The sequence below is a fragment of the Seriola dumerili genome, unplaced genomic scaffold (genome assembly GCF_002260705.1).
Source record: "Seriola dumerili isolate Sdu_G_001 unplaced genomic scaffold, Sdu_1.0 BDQW01000149.1, whole genome shotgun sequence".
In the NCBI taxonomy this organism is placed as follows: domain Eukaryota; kingdom Metazoa; phylum Chordata; class Actinopteri; order Carangiformes; family Carangidae; genus Seriola; species Seriola dumerili.
The window spans coordinates 16,758,881-16,776,121 of record NW_019174404.1 but is presented as its reverse complement, the minus strand read 5'-3'; the positions used below and the strand labels follow the sequence as shown (position 1 = coordinate 16,776,121).

Here is a 17,241-nt window from a genome sequence, read left to right as displayed (position 1 = left end):
AATGTTATTTTCCAGACCTGTTAATTTATGCTGTTTCGGGTAAGAGCGCCCTCTGTCGGCTGTGTGAGCAACAACGAACTTTTACTACACTGTTTATTTAAGTGTGTGAGCGTGTGTGTGAGCCTACCAGGCTTGAAATAATTCTTGATCATTTTTATCTCACTGCATCCCACTGTTCAATATGGTGATTTTGATATTTCTTTGGGTCACGCCCTCCGTCTGTGCATATAAATGTAAAGAAGAAAGAAAGAGTGATTTTGACTCCATAGGACACCGAACAAACACACAGACACACACACACACAGACACACACACACACAGCTTAGAGATGTTCAGCTGTCATAAATTCAGCAGATTATGACAGAGCTGTACTCAGCTGCCAAGGACACTGTTGGCCTGTGTGCGTGCGTGCGTGCGTGTGTGTGTGTGTACGCACTCAATGTAAGGATTACTCATTGCACATACTATAAGAACAGAAACATTACAGGGAACAGTTATCAATTTGATGTGTTCAGCCTGTTAAACTTTACATGGACTCAGTCCTGAGGAACACATTGATAGTGTTCTTACATTTTAACTTAACAGCAAATGACATGTAAAGTAAGTGCACAGTCTGACAGGAGGTTGATGCCCTCTACTGTCGACAGGAGCAAACAACACACTGGCAGAAAACACACTTCTTAACTTGTCTCTTTACACTCGCTGTTTAATTGTATTATTGTATTATCATGCAGGTGAAGTCTTTTTTTACCTTAATTTGAAGTTTTGCATTACACTTAGTGATGTTGAATATCTTTGCAATTATATTGGTGGGTTGAACTGAACTGAATAGAAGTTATTGTTTCCACTTTTTATATACATTCATATAAAACTGTCCTGTTCTGCTGTCAGCATTGTACACACAGAAAAAGGCATTAATGAGTTGTCTGGTTGGACTGAAGAGCTTTTAGTTACAAACACTCCAAGAATAACATCATTTGTTAGAAAAATTGGTACTTCCATCTGAAAAGGTCAAGGTTTTTGCTTGAGTGTGTTGTCTGCATCAGTGTTTTAATAAATTTTCTGTTTTATGACTGTACAGCACTTTTATTGAATTGCCAATGATTGTATGTAACAAATGAGTTTGAGCTAATCTTACCTTGAAAACATCCACCAGGATGTAATGTGTAGTTTTGTAATTTGTCCATTTTTTTGTGCATTGAACATGAAACAGTTAGGAAAAAGAAAATATCAGTGGAATTTCTTAAGGCTCTGACTAACATTTTTTTCCATCATTAATTACTCTGTCAATTATTTTTTTGGTTAATCCTTCCATCTATAAAATATCAACACATTTTATCAAGGTCCTGTCTCATTTTGTCCAACCAAAACAACTACAAGTTATTCATTTACAATGGCAGAGCTCAGAGAAGGGCAGCAAGTCCTGTCATTCAAGAAGCTGAAACCACTAACTGTTTTCTAACTAAACTATTCATCAGTTATAAAGATAGTTGTTTTGTTTGTTTGTTTTTTTTAGCTTTTCTGACAAATTGATCAATCAGCTAGAAGTCTCGGCCTATTATTGAGCTAAATTAAAAAAAATTGGGTCTAAAACCTAGTTAATGGACATTTATTGTATTTATTCAATGTGGCCCTTTTATTCAAGGTTAGTTCCTGTGCTTGTGTGTTGTCAGGTCAGTCAATAAAACCAATCAACCTTGAATCATCCATTGGATCCATGTGATGCTGCGATTCCGCTCTGACAGCCACATTCACACAGCATCACCACAGCCACAGGCAATCTCTCACTGTCTCTCACACACTCATACAAACACACTTCACTGAGGTCTGGATAAGGCTCAGCCTCATGTTAGGCAGCTGCCAGGTTAGAGGTACAGCTACATACAGTCCAATCATTGTGACCTGGGACTGTTGTAGAAGCAGATCTGCAGTTTGTAAAGCTGAATTTACAAATGTATATACATAAAATGTGCTTTGGGGAATATGTAACATGTTTTCCACTGATATGAAGGTCACAGCTTTGTATTATCAAAAGGGATTAGATAGACTTGATTATGTATGCAATGTAGAAGTGATCAGGGTTGCAGTGGTTATCTGATTCTGACACAACCCTGAGAGTTTAATTAATTCCAAATGCTTCAAATGCTTGAGAATGAAAGTGTGATGTTTGACAACTCCTTGCTTTCTAAAACTTACAATACAGACACTTAAAACTGGATGATTTTCAAAATAGTTCCAAAAAAAACAAACCCAGCAGTTACAGTACTAAACACTTTAATTTTCCAAGAGGACTAGTAGATTTTTTTTTCCCAGCAGACGGACATTTCACAAAGAAACACAGTGGAATCAATAAATAAATAACAAGTACAAATAGATCAAAAGGTACACAAGGTAAAGAAAATAAAACCTATAGAAAAATGGTAACAACACAAAGACCAACAGCATCTTACGAACACAGCGGCTGACCAGACAGATAGGTAGGTACAGAGCCGCAGATTAACAACGGCCATTAAGTGTTCAGTGGCAGCCATGTTGGCACAACAGTCCTGTTCTATGGTTGTTGTAATAGGAATACAGAAAGTATTTGGAAGATTGTCCTTTTAGTGAAGACACCTGGGTCATCAAAATGATCTTAAGTGTTTGTGCATCTAAAAGCTAATTCCCCCTACTCTGTTAAATACCAGCTTATTTCTGTACCATCTTTAACAGTAGATGCTCATGTGTTTGCATGGAGCTTACTGTCAATCAACAGCATCTTCTGGACAGATCATCACTCAGTATTATCTAGCAGAAAGACGGATATGCTACCGCTCAATCATACAAAGTGTTGAGTATCACTTAACACTTTGTATAGTGAAATGTAAGCATGAACCACTGCAGCCACTACTAAGGATATTATTTTGTTTGTGTTTTCAACAACTAAACGCTGATAATCTACCAAAACCTTTAAGTATTCCTCTATGAATACATTCACCAACTGATCTTTTATATGTTGGCTCTGTTGCCTTGGTGACAATATGAATGACAGTGTCAAACATGTGCGGCCAACGTGAGTTTGTTCCAGAGAAGCAGACTGTGCACCTATGACTTTGACTCGGGACATAGAGTAAGTAGGTAGATTGTAGTGTTGTTTAAATATAGTATATCACACATTTGCATCAAACTGAGGACACGTTTTTTTTTTTTTCCTCTTTTAATCTTAAGCATATTTCTTAATGTTTTCTAACTTGTCCTAGTTCTTTATTGTGTACACCACATTCTGGCTGCAGGACATTGATTTGGTCAGTGAGCAAAGATTGGAATAAATAAATCTGTGTGAGGATTGATGTGCAATAAACCAGCAAGCCTCTGAGAGCACATACTGCCAACTATTTACTCAGCATTTGTAGTGTTGTTGCTTAGAACAAATACCAAGTTTTCGATTGATCCAAACATAAACATTTTAAATCAGTCTGTTAACATAAGCAGCATTTACTGTTGCTGCGCCTGTATCATCGAATTGAGAGTGACCTTTGTGATATATGTTGTTTTTTTTTTTTGTTTTTTTTGTTGTTTTTTTTTTAAACAAACTTGAATTCACAGTGACAGTTAAAAATTTGTTCTGTTTGACTGTGGGGATTCCCTTTACTGTGCTAAGTATTTGTGTGGTTTTGTGTTTTGCTACATATTAAGATGAGGTTAAAGACAAAGGAACAGAAATAAAAACCTTTAACACTTCCACTTTTTTAGGTTCATTTTTGATGTAAAATCAGAGGTTACGTGACTAAACTTTTTAGAATATTTGCAGAACTTTGCAGTGAGGTCCTTGAATTTCTGGAATTCCACGAAGTGCTTTGAATAGATTTTATAGGTTCACATTATCAAAAAAAAAAAAACAAAACCCAAAGACGTCAACTTTTCATTTAACATCAAAAGATTTAAGTCTCCTATGTCGTTGCAGTGAAGATGTGTGGTGTTGCAGATTCCTACTGTACACAGCAGCTCTGACCGTTGGCATCTTTGGAGCGCAGACACAGTTTAGGTTTGTAGCTTTCAAGGTAAAGCAGCTGCTTGGAGTTGAACGCTCCACGACGCTTCCTGACAGGAAAAGAGAGATAAGAGACAGCTTTATAAAAAACAGTGAAAGGCGTGTGAGCACCTACAGGGATGGTGCTGAACACGGTACATGAAAAGACCGAGCAGTTGTTCAGGGCAATCAAGTTAAATGGTGAAGGGTAGAATCACAGCTTAGTACTCACAGTCTTATGAAGTGCACTGCATCTTCATATTCCATCCCACACTCAATTAGAGCCAGGGCCACCAGCACAGGAGCTCTGAGGACAAAAAACAAATGGATAAAAACTTACAACCATCTGTTTGGGAACACAGAAACAACAGTGCTCTGGCTCTGTAGCCCTGCATAAATCACAGACCTGAAAACAGTGCATCCACTCAGTTGGTGCTCTATCCTTTGGCTCTAGCTTTACTCTTTATCAGGTTAAATCCTGATTTCACTCTGGACCCCTGTAGCGACGGATCAAAGGGCCATGGCAAACAGAGCTTAGCAACTGTGCAACATTACCACAACTGACAATGCATGCCAAGTTTATACTAGAGCCTGAGTGATACATTGGCAGGCTGATTTCGGCTGAATTATGCTAATAACAGATAAATCACTGTCAGTGTTTGTAACAGCCAATAAGCCAATAACTAAATTAAGCTTGAGCTACTTTATTACCAGTGTTTTTGTTGTATTACCAACCAAATTTGCTATGAAAGTCTAGTAAGACAGTTCTAGCAAGTAAATGAACAACAGCCCCGTCATTTTCTCCCTCATCACTATGGAGCTGACATCTGCTATAAAACACTTTCTTGCAGTTTACCTGTTACAAGATTAGTTAGCCACAAAGCTAACTAATATGATGGCTTACCAGTGGAAGACAGCTAATGAACCGTTAACATATAGCATTACATTCATTCTGCTTAAATGGCATAATGGAAAATATATCCACATCTTTCACCAAAGACAGTGTAAAGCTGAGACACTGCCTTTTCAGAATTAACGCTAACCCCCTTGGCTAATGTCTGTCCGTCACATTTCACAACAGCTGGCTAGAACTGGTAATATTAGAGGGATTATTAGACCAGTGGAAAAGTACTAGAAATAAGCTTGTGCATAAAGAGAGTAAATGACAGTGAAAGCTGATTCAGACACTCCCCATCCGCTCCTCAATAACTAAATATAAGGGATACGTATGAGGAATCTTCTTTTTTTTTTAACGTGTTTTGGTTAAAAAAAACAAATGAAGCCATTAACATGTAATAATCAGCATTTAAATAATCTAGTGTCCATACTGACCGTCCTAGTCCAGCAACACAGTGCACAGCCACACAGCAGCCAGGCTCATCTCTAAACTTTGTCTGCAGCAGGTTCAGCCAGTCATCAACCACCTGGTCTGGGGGGGCTGAACCATCATCAAACGGCCAATCCTGGAAGGAAAATTGAGTCTTTATTGGACCTCTTTTTTGTTGCAAACCTATCAGCTGTCATGATTCTGTGGTTGAAATCTAGACTGACTTAGTGTTGGAGAAACATGGTAAAATCAATTCATCGATCAAGAATGGTCTAGAGGTGTTTGCACTATTTCTACGTGGTTAATGTTGCTATGGCAACTGATTAGTTATGGCTATCAGTTGCTGAATGTTCCTGTGTCAATAACCTGATGGCTTGCTGTGCCTACTGCTGCTTGAAATACAATGGATTTTTAATGCACTCTGTAATTCTTACCAAAACGTGTATGCCTTCTTGTTCCACTGGTGTCTTGTCATACGTAGCAGCACACACTCTCACCAGGGTGTTAACTCCAAATGCCTTCAGATCCTATCAAAACACAGAGATTTATAGACAACATGTCACTTTTGTTTCAGCTATAAATCAAAATTTAAAAATTGTGATAAAAAAATGCACTACCTCTATAAACCTTCCCAGTTGTGCATTGGTGGGGTTGTGCGTGATGAGGAATCTCAGACAGTCATAGGAGATTTCCACTGGAGCCGGTCGGTTCATTTTTAGACCCACAAAAGGTTTGTTAATAAAGAATTAAAGATCAGAAAAGTACTGTGCTTTAAAAAATTGAGTAGGAGGTCTTCAAACGAATCAAAGTGAAACTCCTTCTGACTGCAAAAATAGAAAAATAACTAAACTGAATTATGATTTATGGGCAAAGATTAAAAGAATGTAAATATTGTACTCCTTTGGCGACAGAAAGTAGTTTGAATAAAAACCAAAACGGACTAGATAAATTTCCTGGGAGAGAAATGAGAGGAAAAAAATCTAAACTTTTCTTGGCAATGAAGTAAAAACTAAAATTGGCTTGGTTAAAATCAAAAATCAAAACCTAACAGATTGGGATCAAAACAACTGGAGAGAGGACACCCAAAGTCCAGAAGGAAAAAACTGAAGACAGAAAAAGATTTATCCTTCTTTCCTTCCTTCCCTTCAGATCCGTTAGCCCATTCAGAGAAGATCTGTATGAGATAGTGGAGAAGAAAAGAAAAGCAGGAAAAGAGAAGAGCAGAGAGGAAACTCCCGGACTAAAACCAAAGCCTCCCCTACTCCCCAGGCCAGCCGACAGACTGAAGGTTGGCTTCTCCTCATATGGGTTGAGCAGGATGGCAGTGAGGACCTGTGAGGCAGACACACAGATAGTCATTCATTTTTACAATGCTATAAGCCCAACTAAAAGTATCCTTCAATACTGGTTTTTCCTCGTTATTTTAATGCGAATATGATCTTTTTGTCTACTGGTCTCATATAACTAACTAAACTAACTAAAATGTTTTTATCTGATATCCACTTCTGAATGGGATGATGTCCTTAAACTTCATGCACTTACTCTTGTCTTTTATAGGCCAACACCGGGTGACATGAATGACTAGCTATGAATGGACACTGAAATCAGTATTTGTATTGCCACTGATTCACTGTACCTCTACTCTCTGCTGTCTATGGACTGTAATAGAGTAAACACGAAGAATTCTTTCATGATGTTCCTGAATAAAGACACGACCGGTCTTTAGGCTACACACCTGTGTGTGTGTGAATGGCAGTGATTGCGCCTAGCTGGTGTCTCCTGTTCACTTGTCCACAATAAGCAGCAGGTGCTGGGCTTGGCAAAACTCCCCTCCAAGCCTCGCAAACGCCATACATGTGCAGCCTGAGAGAGACAGAGTAATGAATTGCAAGTGTGATGCCTAGCTGCTAAATTCGTCATTGTATCAACAGGTGAGACAGTGTTGCAGTGACTACTGATAAACACTCACTGTGATGAGAGCTGAGGAGATAGTTCATTGAGCGGACACAGGAAAATGTGACGGCTCCGGGATGTAGACACACCATTGATGATGATGCTGCTTTTCTGGGTCCTGGCTGACAACGGCCCGCTAGCTTGCTGCTAACCTGCTGCGTAGAAGACAACATGTTAACACTGCTCAGCCACCTGCGTGTAGTAGCTCCCCTTATTACCTGTTCATGAAAAAATTCTCAACATCAACCTCCCTGTACAAAAAAGACCATTGGCTTATGTGTTGCTATGCTGTGTATATGACGGTTAAGGTTATGTCTCTGGATAATATCTAATTTTACATAGACTTTAGAGTGACATTGTGTCCACACGAAAGTAACGGAACGGTACGGTGTTCAGTTAGCTAAACTCTACCAATGGTCAGAGATCGGATTTTGCACCTGCAAGTCATCGACAGTATTTAAATAGCACAGCTAACTACAAATTGTTAGAAGCTCAGTATTTAGCTAGTTACTTATTTTTACGGCTGTACAGCCGTAGCCATGGCCAAAGACAAACCGCGCTGACTGTTAACGTTTGCCAGGTCGATGTTCTAATGTGAAACATCAACCAGCTAGCTTAACGGTAATGTATATACAAAAGCTAATGTCATGACCAGTTAAAGACAAAATGCTAGCGCAGGACTTAAAAACTAGCTACCTCCCCAGAGGAATCAACATCGCCTTCTGTCATATAGAACCAGGTCAATAACCATGTTCCCAGAATAAACAGCGAGCTAACACTTGCAAGGCTAAAGCATTCGCCGATTTTTCAATAACAGCCGAATGACAGCGAGAACAGCGGGCTGTTTAACAACGGTAGCATTAGTTACTCAATAGTAACGGTTACTACGTCGATGTCAAAGACCCTCGATTAACGTAGATACTTACCAAACGTAGTAGTTTCACGAAAAATCCAGACGCTTCTAATGAGTGAGAAGAGCCTGCAAAGGAGACATGTTGAACAGAAATGTCGAGTTAGCCGCAATAAATATCACAATTTCCGGCGGCAAGCTTTTCAAAAATAAAACACGAAAACCTACCCCCATGTACCCTTTTAATTTGTAGACCAACAGTCTACTTCCGGCATTATTAAACCCACCTCTTGCAAATTTAACATAAACCAATGCTGGTGGTGAAACAAATTACAAAAAGTTGTAATTGGGTGATGAAATGTTATGGATGTTTTTAAAACTTTAATTTTAAGTCAGTGGAGGTTTTTACCTACATGCCACAAAAAAAAAACAATTAATTAATAAAATCCATTAAATATGCTTTTTAGTGTGGCCTTTATGTGCTTTACAACTTGACCTCTAACGTTTAGCCTGCTGGCATTACAACATTTTCTACCATGTTTTAAACCATAATTGTCCACCTGTACATATTGTTGTAAAGTGATGCTATCTCAAATGTTCTTAATTGTTACTCATCATTTATCTTTTCATCTTCATATATTTCACTATCAGACAACACAACTATATATTGACAGCTCATGAATACATTGGTCAATGGTCTTGTATACTTTCAGACTTACAGCATTTGTTTCATCTTATTTTATGGCAGCTATTCTCTTGAAAATAAACTGTTGCAATAAGATACTGAAACTGATAAATACTCAATTTATTTAGTTTCTGTGTGAACTCACTGCGCACTGCACATTTGCACAGGCTTCCTGGACACTGCATAACAGCATAGTAGACGGTGTGGCATTTCTCCCACTGTCTCTTACTCCTTACACACACAAGCACACACACACACACACACACACATCCTTGCACACTTATCTTTGTCGGGTCCCATCATTGAAATGCATTTCCTAGCCCCTTACCCTAACCTTAATCATCACAACTGAATTCCTAACCCAATCACTAACCTAACCCTACCGTAAACCGGATGCTAACACTAACCCTGAAACCAAGTCTTAACCCTCAAACAGCCATTTCAACATGTGGGGTCCAGCATTTTGGTTCCCATAAATCTGTCAGACTTCACAAATATAAGGGGATCTCCCAGGTTTCGACCCTATGAATATAGTAAAACAAGCCGGTTTGCTGGTTGGCAAGGATAAATGTCCTGTTTCCTTGCTCAATAAAGCATATGTGTCTCTCTCTTTACCTATTTATGAGGTGTAAGGTTACATGGCTTGTAGGGAGTGGATTCTCCACAAACTGACAAGACAGGACATGTAAAGCCTGTGCTCAAGTGTGTGTGTGCGTGTCTGTGTGTGATGACGTAGCAGCTGCTGAATCTGGTTTGGCAGGATTTCTGAAGAAAGGGCGAGAGAGTAGGGACAGAAACAGAGAGAGAGGAAGGAGCGGAAAACTACGTTTTCTTTCATCACATTTAACTTCAGTGCTGTACATTTATCTTCTCCTTCTGGTGTCAACACATTTGGTTCTTTTGAGAAAGGTTTCAGCACCGGGTAAGTTTTTCTAGTTTGATTTTCTTACACTTTACTGTATCACATGCTTAAAGTCTGGACTGAGGGGTAAACAAAAGATTGTAACTAGTGGTGTGTTTATACGGTACACAAACTTAGTTATAGTTGTGGGGTTTTTTTTCTTGTTAAACTCGAAAACAATATGGATACAAGTTGTTAGTTATGCCAACAAAGAGGGAAACCACGGAGTCAGTCAAAAATTTAAAAAAGACAATGGGAGTAACTTTTCCTGTGACTAGGAAACAAATATTTCAGGGGAGGATACTGAGTAATTGTTATAAAGAAACAATTACATAAAACAGAAAGTGGTCTTTACATAAACTGTAGATTCAGCACACAGACAAAGGCGTGGTGGAGTATAGCATACTCACACTAAAACTTTCCACATTGCCTCTGATGGTACATGAAGTATCTAATTGCTTCCTTCCTTCAGCTGATTGTTGTTCAGACTTGTGGCATAACATGAATACCTACATTTAACTTGCAGCATTTGACACTTACTTCCTGATGGATACATGTATAAAAAAATACTAATATGAATGTAGAAAATGGCAAACGTCTTATTATGATCAACCCAGAGCAGTGTGTCATCATAGCAGCCATTACAAGCCTGTACAAGTCTCACTGGTGCTGATAACCTACTTTATTTTACCCATGTGAAAGAGAAAAACTAATCTGCATTGGAGTTTAAAGTGTTAAGACAGAAAAGTCCTCAGTGCTGAGCCACTTCTGTTCTTCGAAATCTAAATATTTTACTCTTTTCTAAACAGTGAGTGATCCTCCACTGTGCCAGAAACCATACATGCCTGAGGATGGTGTCACAGATCCCATATGGATGTAATGTTTCTTGTTTTTCTTGTAACCTAGAGGGAAACCACATTAGCAGTGACTTCTTTTACCTTATGTTTTACAAAAAAAGCATAAATTCCTTGTGTTTTACGTGAAAAAAACCCCACCCTCACATACCTTCCATTGCTTAATTACTAATTGCTGTATACATCCTTTATGTCAACATACAACGACATTAAACCTGGTTACAGCGTTGACATTTTCTGCACATACTGTAAACACATGGGTTTGACGTGTGATAGGAACAGTGTCTGCGGTGAAATACTGTATTAGATACACATTTTTAATGATTCTGTTATTGTGTTTCACACCAATTAAGCGGAAAGTTAGTCTCCTGTATAATAGCAAACGAAAAGATGAAGATTTATATCTATATAATGTAAGCCACAAGTTTCTACGGCAACCATGAGACTTCAATAGAAAACTGTGCAGATCAGTGTACATTGGATTTTGTTTGCAAGGAAAGAGTCATCTGTTAAACACACACGCACACACAACCCAGTATCTAGGCAACATAAACCCTGAAACCGCACACATGCCACAAGGTTTATGATTTAAGTTGTATTTATACTGGACAGATGATATTGGATTGTTTCATTCTTGAACCTCATTACCCTCACACACATACAGCTACTGGTGTTTCCACTGTGTTCATTCAGCAGCAGCAGCAGCAGCAGCAGACAGCAGCAACTACACACACAGCAGCTGTGTGTACAGACTAAACAGGGTCCATGGTGGAGCATATGGACAAACAAAGACTGATCAAGGCTCATGTTTAAGAATCAGTGAATGTAGCATGATTGACCCCAGGAGTCAATCTCATTACGATAAACTGTAAATACACAGTAATTAAGCATAAACACCAGACACGTGCATGTGTAGATGAGTGTGTCTAGAATGATGACTATAACATTTATTGATACCATCATATGGTAAAACTCATTACTACTTTAATTATAAGACAAAAAAGTCTTTGGCTTTCACTGGTTGGTTAGAAGGACAGAACTTGCTCAGAAACTGTAGAGGGGAATATACACTCACTGAGCACTTTATTAGGAACACCTGTACACTGCTTATTCATGCAATCAGCCAAATCATGTGGCAGCAGTGCGATCTCAGTGAGTTTGACCATGTCATGATTGTTGGTGCCAGTTTGATTATTTCTAAAACTACTGATCTCTTTCACACACAAGAGTTTCTAGAGTCAGAATGATGCAAAAAACAAAAACGCATCTAGTAAGCAGCAGTCCTGCGGACTTGTTGATGAGAGAGGTCAGAGGTTAATGATCAGACTGGTTGGAGCTGACGGAAAGGTTACACAACATGTTGAAGCCTGAGGCAGATGAGCTACAACTGCACAAGACCACGTCAGGTTCCACTCCTGTCACCAAGAACAGAAATGTGAGACTACAGTGAGCAGAGACTCACCAACACTGGAGAGGTGAAGACTGGGAAGACATAGCCTGGTCTGATCAATCTGGATGGGTAGACTCAGAATTTGGTGTCAATAGCATGAATCCATGGACCCAACCTGCCTTCTGTCAACAGTCCAGGTGGTGTAATGGTGTGGGGAATGTTTTCTTGGTACTTGGTACTTAATAAAGTGCTTGGTGAGTGTATCTGCACTGTAGCCTTTGATAGCACCTCTCCACATTAACATATATTTTGGATTATATTTCAACTGAAACGAATTTTCAAGAAAAGTTACATACTGTAGATTTATAGAAATTGTTTTACATATTGGGAAATACTCTTTCTCGCCAAGTGTTAGATGCAAATATCTATTCCACTCTCATGTGTGTATGCAAAATATGAAGCTACATCCGGCACCCTGATAGCTTAGCGTAGCATAGAGATTGGACACAGGGGGAAACAGTTAGACTAAAACTCTAGTGTAAAAATGAGAGCTTGCTGTTTTATTTGGCTTTGTGTGCCGCACTATTTGTTGCTTAGGACCATTTACCAAGGCAACCAGCAGAGATTAAACGTATACTTCAAAATGTTACACTATTCCTTTAAAATGTTGCCTTCATTTTCCTTCACAGGTAAATTTAAATTCAAATTTTACCTGTTGCATTAACTTAAAATTGCTGGTAGGTCAAGGTAAATTCCAAAGATAGTTTTACTATTTTGTTCATATCTTCATGCATCAGTATTGAAAAAACAGATGGTACATTGATTTATCCATCAACCGCTCCAACCATCTGACAAAGACATTAATTTTCCACCATGAGCATAACATGACATTATATTCTGCTGCCTGTGTACATCTTGTTGAGGTTACTCATGTGTGGACGTTTCCTTCGTGGGGAAGGTGTTAACATTAATAATCCTGTATAATAATTTATAAAGCATTAGACCAAGTCAGTTGGTTGAATTCAATCTACTGTATTTACTGCATACACACAGTCAAGAAGCAGATTTGTAATGTAGTTGGTATGAACGATTCATACAAGCTAATGCAAGCTCTGTGACAGAAATACCAGTTTAGGGTGCAGCTGGTGCATCTGACATAAGTATTACTGGTATGTTTTGGATTGGGCAAGTTGTGGCTAATCCTTAACCGTAGCTCGTCTAAGTTTGACCTTCTTAGAGAGAAGACATTTAAAAGCAATATCTTAGGAAAACACCTATGATTCAGCCATGATCTGGTTTTATCTTGTCATAAGGACGTGGAAACATAACAAGTTTCTTTCTTTCCTTCTTCCTCTGTTTCACAGGGTGCGCTTGCGTCTTTCAGCCAGCCCATTGCAGCAGCAGGGATGAACTGGTCGGGGCTGGAGAGTCTGTTGAGTGGAGTCAATAAATACTCCACTGCATTTGGGAGGATCTGGCTGTCCATGGTGTTTGTGTTCCGCGTGCTGGTGTTTGTGGTTGCAGCGCAGAGGGTTTGGGGCGACGAGAGCAAAGACTTTGTGTGTAATACCCGGCAGGTAAAATGGAAGAGCAACTCTTTATTACTAGCTGCAACAGGGTGGCTTGTATTGTTTCCACCTTGTGAGTCTGTGTGTGTGTGTGTGTGTGTGTCATCATGGCAAAATGTGGTCCTGGAGGTGTTAACATGCCTGTGGACATAGCTTCACAACTGTGCAAGATTCAGTCATGAAACTTTACAGATCTGCACTTTCACTGTTTCACTGAGTTTCCCACTGAAAGGCAGCTCATGAACATTTTTCTAATTTGAATGATGAATTCAGATTCATAGAAAATTTAGAAGCACCTTAAACTGGTTGATACAGCATGGAGTTAACCTCTTTAATCTATCTTTCAGGTCAAAAAATAGAGCCGTGTAGCTAAATGTTTCGCCCATATTTGTTCCAGACAAAATACCAGTCACCATTACATTGGTGTAGAGGCAGAGATCTCAGAAACAGATATCTCAATATCTACAAAACTATCTACATGGCTACACGCCACTAAATGAAAGAGAGAAAATGTTTTGTGTAATTTGTGTGTACCAACCCTTTAAAGGACAGTTTAAACTGTTTGTGTAAGTTTGACCACCTGTACTCGTCTTTGTGAGTTTGACACATGAATAACAGTTTATTCGTCACCATACCCGACCTGTGAAAACAGTAAAGTCGGGTTTTCTGAAAAATTACCCTGATGATGTCACAGAAAGCTTGCGTGGACTGAAGGACATGTATTATGGGAAGCGTAGGATGCAGTGTTTTTGAAGTGAAGGCCGGGCTCTGTAGTCTGAGCCTGGCTTAAACGTAAGGCTTTCTCATGCCTCAATTTGACCTTCTTTTTTTAATCTATCTCTTGTGGGTTCCTAAACCTAAATAGAAACCTAATAGAAGTGGTGCTAAATCGCTCGACTGGCCCTTTAATACTTTAGTATATATTAGGCTGTTAATTTATAAGCTATCAGATTTATCTTCAGAGCTTGACCTTTAACCAGTATAATTGTTTTTTTTAATTCTGTCTCAGACCATTAGAACACAAATCTTAATCAACAGTTAAATAAGAAATAACATAAGAAACTGCAGAAAGAAAATACTCCAGCTGACTTGCTAGATTGGTTCATTTTTGCTAAGAATTCTTGTGGGAAAACAAAACTGTAAAATATACCTGTTTTTTTTTGCTTGAGATCAGGCCCAAGAGGCTGCAAGTAATGCAGTTGCATTATTATACCACTGTATAGGTATTAAAACCTTCACCAGACGTCTGACCTGATATCTCATTCTGACAGCATAATGTAGTGGTACTTTTGTTATGTATTTATCTCCTCATGGCAGGCATATTACCTTGTATAAAATAAAAGTATTGGCTCTTATTTTAGCCTATGTTCAGTTTTTTTGTCTGAATGCATGAATGCAACAACCTACCAACTTGCTATCAGTTATTTTATCCATTACAGATGACATTAGAGTCATTATGGAAAAAGTAATTACAAAATATAACATTATTTTTTTTAATCTTTTTTAACTTTGTTTCCAGCCTGGCTGTACCAATGTCTGCTATGACCACATCTTCCCCATCTCCCACATCCGTCTGTGGGCGCTGCAGCTGATCTTTGTCACGTGTCCATCTCTGATGGTGATAGCTCATGTTAAATACCGCGAGGGAAAGGACCAGAAATATGTGGAGCTGAACCACGGCTCTCACCTGTATGCCAACCCAGGCAAGAAGAGAGGGGGGCTGTGGTGGACATATCTGCTTAGTTTGGTCTTCAAAGCTGGATTCGACACATCATTTCTCTATATTCTATACAGGGTATACCATGGATATGACCTGCCCAGGTGATGCTTGTATCTTATTACTTGTCAAATGAAAACATGGTGTTTTGCACCAGCTATAACTTGTTTTACTCTTTTCTTTCAGGTTATCCAAGTGTACACTGGATCCATGCCCCAACACTGTCGACTGCTTCATTAGCCGTCCAACGGAGAAAAAGATCTTCATGTTGTTCATGGTCATATCCAGTGCACTGTGCATCTTCATGTGTATTTGTGAGATGATTTATCTGATAGGCAAGCGCATCAGCAAATTGTTGAGGATCCGACACGAGAACCAGAGACTGATATTTGCAGAGCAACATGAGCTCACCAACATAGCCCCACCAAGGTCCCAGTATCGGAGGACCGATCCAACGCTGGCAGAGAGCCAGCTGAGTTTACACAGGAGGGACAAGATCAGAGAAGGCAGTGCAACTACAACACTATAGGACACAGTGGTTATTAAGCTATGGGTTTGTTTCTGATGGGTGACCGCACAACAGGAACACAGGCTACCTACCTAAGACTATTCAACCAAAAGACTAATGAAAGGTTCAGAGCCTGTACATAATGATCCTGTGATCGAGCTGAACAAGAAAAACACATGGTTCTCCATTAAGAGGATCATCAACACTGGCTGGTGGTGTGTTGTAAGACGTCACTTAAAGAAGAGTACTACTAGGATTACTATGTTTGGATATCACATTTTTAACTTTGTACCATGTACTATACAAGGAGAGACATCCAGGGGCATGATGTTGATTCATCATCAACATCAATATATCACATATTCTAGATCACAACACTTGGTATCTTCAACACTGTAAATAGCTTTATTAACAGACTGACTGAGAGAACGATGCCTCCTCCAGTGCTTTGCACATTCATATTTCTTCTACTGCAGTGAACAAAATGCCATCAGCAATTTATCCACCAAGGTTGAACTCTTTCCCCCAAGAAAGCTGGTTTAAATCATAGATTTGGATTTCTAAGAGCTTTTTGGTCAGCAAGTTACTGTGAGTAATGAATGGACTTCATCACAGCACAGATAAATTGAGTGGATTACTGAATCTCATATTTCATATAACTGACAACCAGCTGATTCCTAAGTGGAACTTGTTAAGGTCACTCAATTATCAGCATTTAAAATTTATATTACAGCAACATTATTGCATTTTTGTTATTTAATATGAGTGGACGGGATGGACTTGAGGCTGTAGTCCTGCAGTACAGGCAGGACTTTAGCTGAGCTGACAGACTGATGTTTAAGGACAAGGTCATTTCTACTTTCATTTTTAGTTTCATGCCCACACTCAAAGAGAGTCAACTGGAATATCATGATGTGGTCAAATCGTTCCTTTTAAGATATAGCAATTTATTTTTATTTACTGTTATACTGATAGATTTTATTGCTTATAAAATAAAAATGCTTATCAAGTTCTAGACTGTCTTTTTGTTATTTTCCCACAGATACACAGGATTTGCACATGAATTATGATGCTGCTCATAATATCACTGACAAACTCACTAGTGAAAGGAAAGGTTTAAAAAAAAATTTTTTTTTTAAAAAAAGCAGCAGAAGTCTATGAACAACTTTAGGTTGTATTTAATATTGTAAACATCAGGGAAATACTGAAAATAGTTTCACTATGTGACCACTAGACGACAGCATTGTCTTCGTTAAATTGACCATTCTATTTGTCTATTTAAAGATATTTTTAGCGATTTTGTCTAAATACGTTTTAAATAAGAAGAGAAGTTTAAAAAGAAAAAGCTGCTTCAGTGAACTCATACTGATTTGGGTAAACCTACATTCCGTCTGTGCTTCATCAAGATGAAAAAACACCTCTCTACCCTCACAGCTGATCATATGAGCGATGCAGGTACCTCAACCATGTGGACATTAAGGA

The 17,241-nt window shown here is 38.8% G+C and overlaps 2 protein-coding genes across 4 annotated transcripts; one reads left to right on the top strand and one right to left on the bottom strand.

Annotated features, from left to right (window-relative positions):
* Nucleotides 1-2,257: 2,257 nt before the first annotated feature.
* LOC111226033 (protein tyrosine phosphatase type IVA 2-like) lies at nucleotides 2,258-8,299 on the bottom strand. Of its 3 annotated transcripts, none has more exons than XM_022751113.1 (8): nucleotides 8,213-8,299; nucleotides 7,303-7,441; nucleotides 7,069-7,196; nucleotides 5,951-6,665; nucleotides 5,768-5,860; nucleotides 5,339-5,469; nucleotides 4,239-4,313; nucleotides 2,258-4,077 (listed from the first exon to the last, which is right to left on the bottom strand). In XM_022751113.1, exons 4-8 carry the CDS (start codon nucleotides 6,044-6,046, stop codon nucleotides 3,966-3,968), a joined length of 507 nt encoding a protein of 168 aa, XP_022606834.1. In that variant the 5' UTR covers nucleotides 6,047-6,665; nucleotides 7,069-7,196; nucleotides 7,303-7,441; nucleotides 8,213-8,299; the 3' UTR covers nucleotides 2,258-3,965. The 3 variants fall into 3 exon arrangements, with proteins under 3 accessions (XP_022606834.1, XP_022606835.1, XP_022606836.1); XM_022751114.1 differs by having other exon boundaries at nucleotides 7,303-7,438; XM_022751115.1 differs by lacking the exon at nucleotides 7,069-7,196.
* Nucleotides 8,300-9,598: 1,299 nt separating this feature from the next.
* Nucleotides 9,599-16,768, top strand: LOC111225434 (gap junction beta-4 protein-like). The gene is made up of 4 exons (XM_022750299.1): nucleotides 9,599-9,743; nucleotides 13,331-13,543; nucleotides 15,054-15,355; nucleotides 15,438-16,768. Exons 2-4 carry the CDS (start codon nucleotides 13,373-13,375, stop codon nucleotides 15,778-15,780), a joined length of 816 nt encoding a protein of 271 aa, XP_022606020.1. The 5' UTR covers nucleotides 9,599-9,743; nucleotides 13,331-13,372; the 3' UTR covers nucleotides 15,781-16,768.
* Nucleotides 16,769-17,241: the final 473 nt, after the last annotated feature.

What these genes read in the sequence shown, in the direction of transcription:
- LOC111226033 (XM_022751113.1), bottom strand. Translation starts at nt 6,046, where the DNA reads ATGAACCGACCGGCTCCAGTGGAAATCTCCTATGACTGTCTGAGATTC. An exon ending in AACTGGGAAGGTTTATAGAG is followed by an intron (nt 5,861 to 5,950) that starts GTAGTGCATTTT and finishes GTGTTTTGATAG; the next exon opens with GATCTGAAGGCATTTGGAGT. An exon ending in TGTGTTGCTGGACTAGGACG is followed by an intron (nt 4,314 to 5,338) that starts GTCAGTATGGAC and finishes TTTTGTCCTCAG; the next exon opens with AGCTCCTGTGCTGGTGGCCC.
- LOC111225434 (XM_022750299.1), top strand. Translation starts at nt 13,373, where the DNA reads ATGAACTGGTCGGGGCTGGAGAGTCTGTTGAGTGGAGTCAATAAATAC. An exon ending in TTGTGTGTAATACCCGGCAG is followed by an intron (nt 13,544 to 15,053) that starts GTAAAATGGAAG and finishes CTTTGTTTCCAG; the next exon opens with CCTGGCTGTACCAATGTCTG. An exon ending in CATGGATATGACCTGCCCAG is followed by an intron (nt 15,356 to 15,437) that starts GTGATGCTTGTA and finishes CTTTTCTTTCAG; the next exon opens with GTTATCCAAGTGTACACTGG.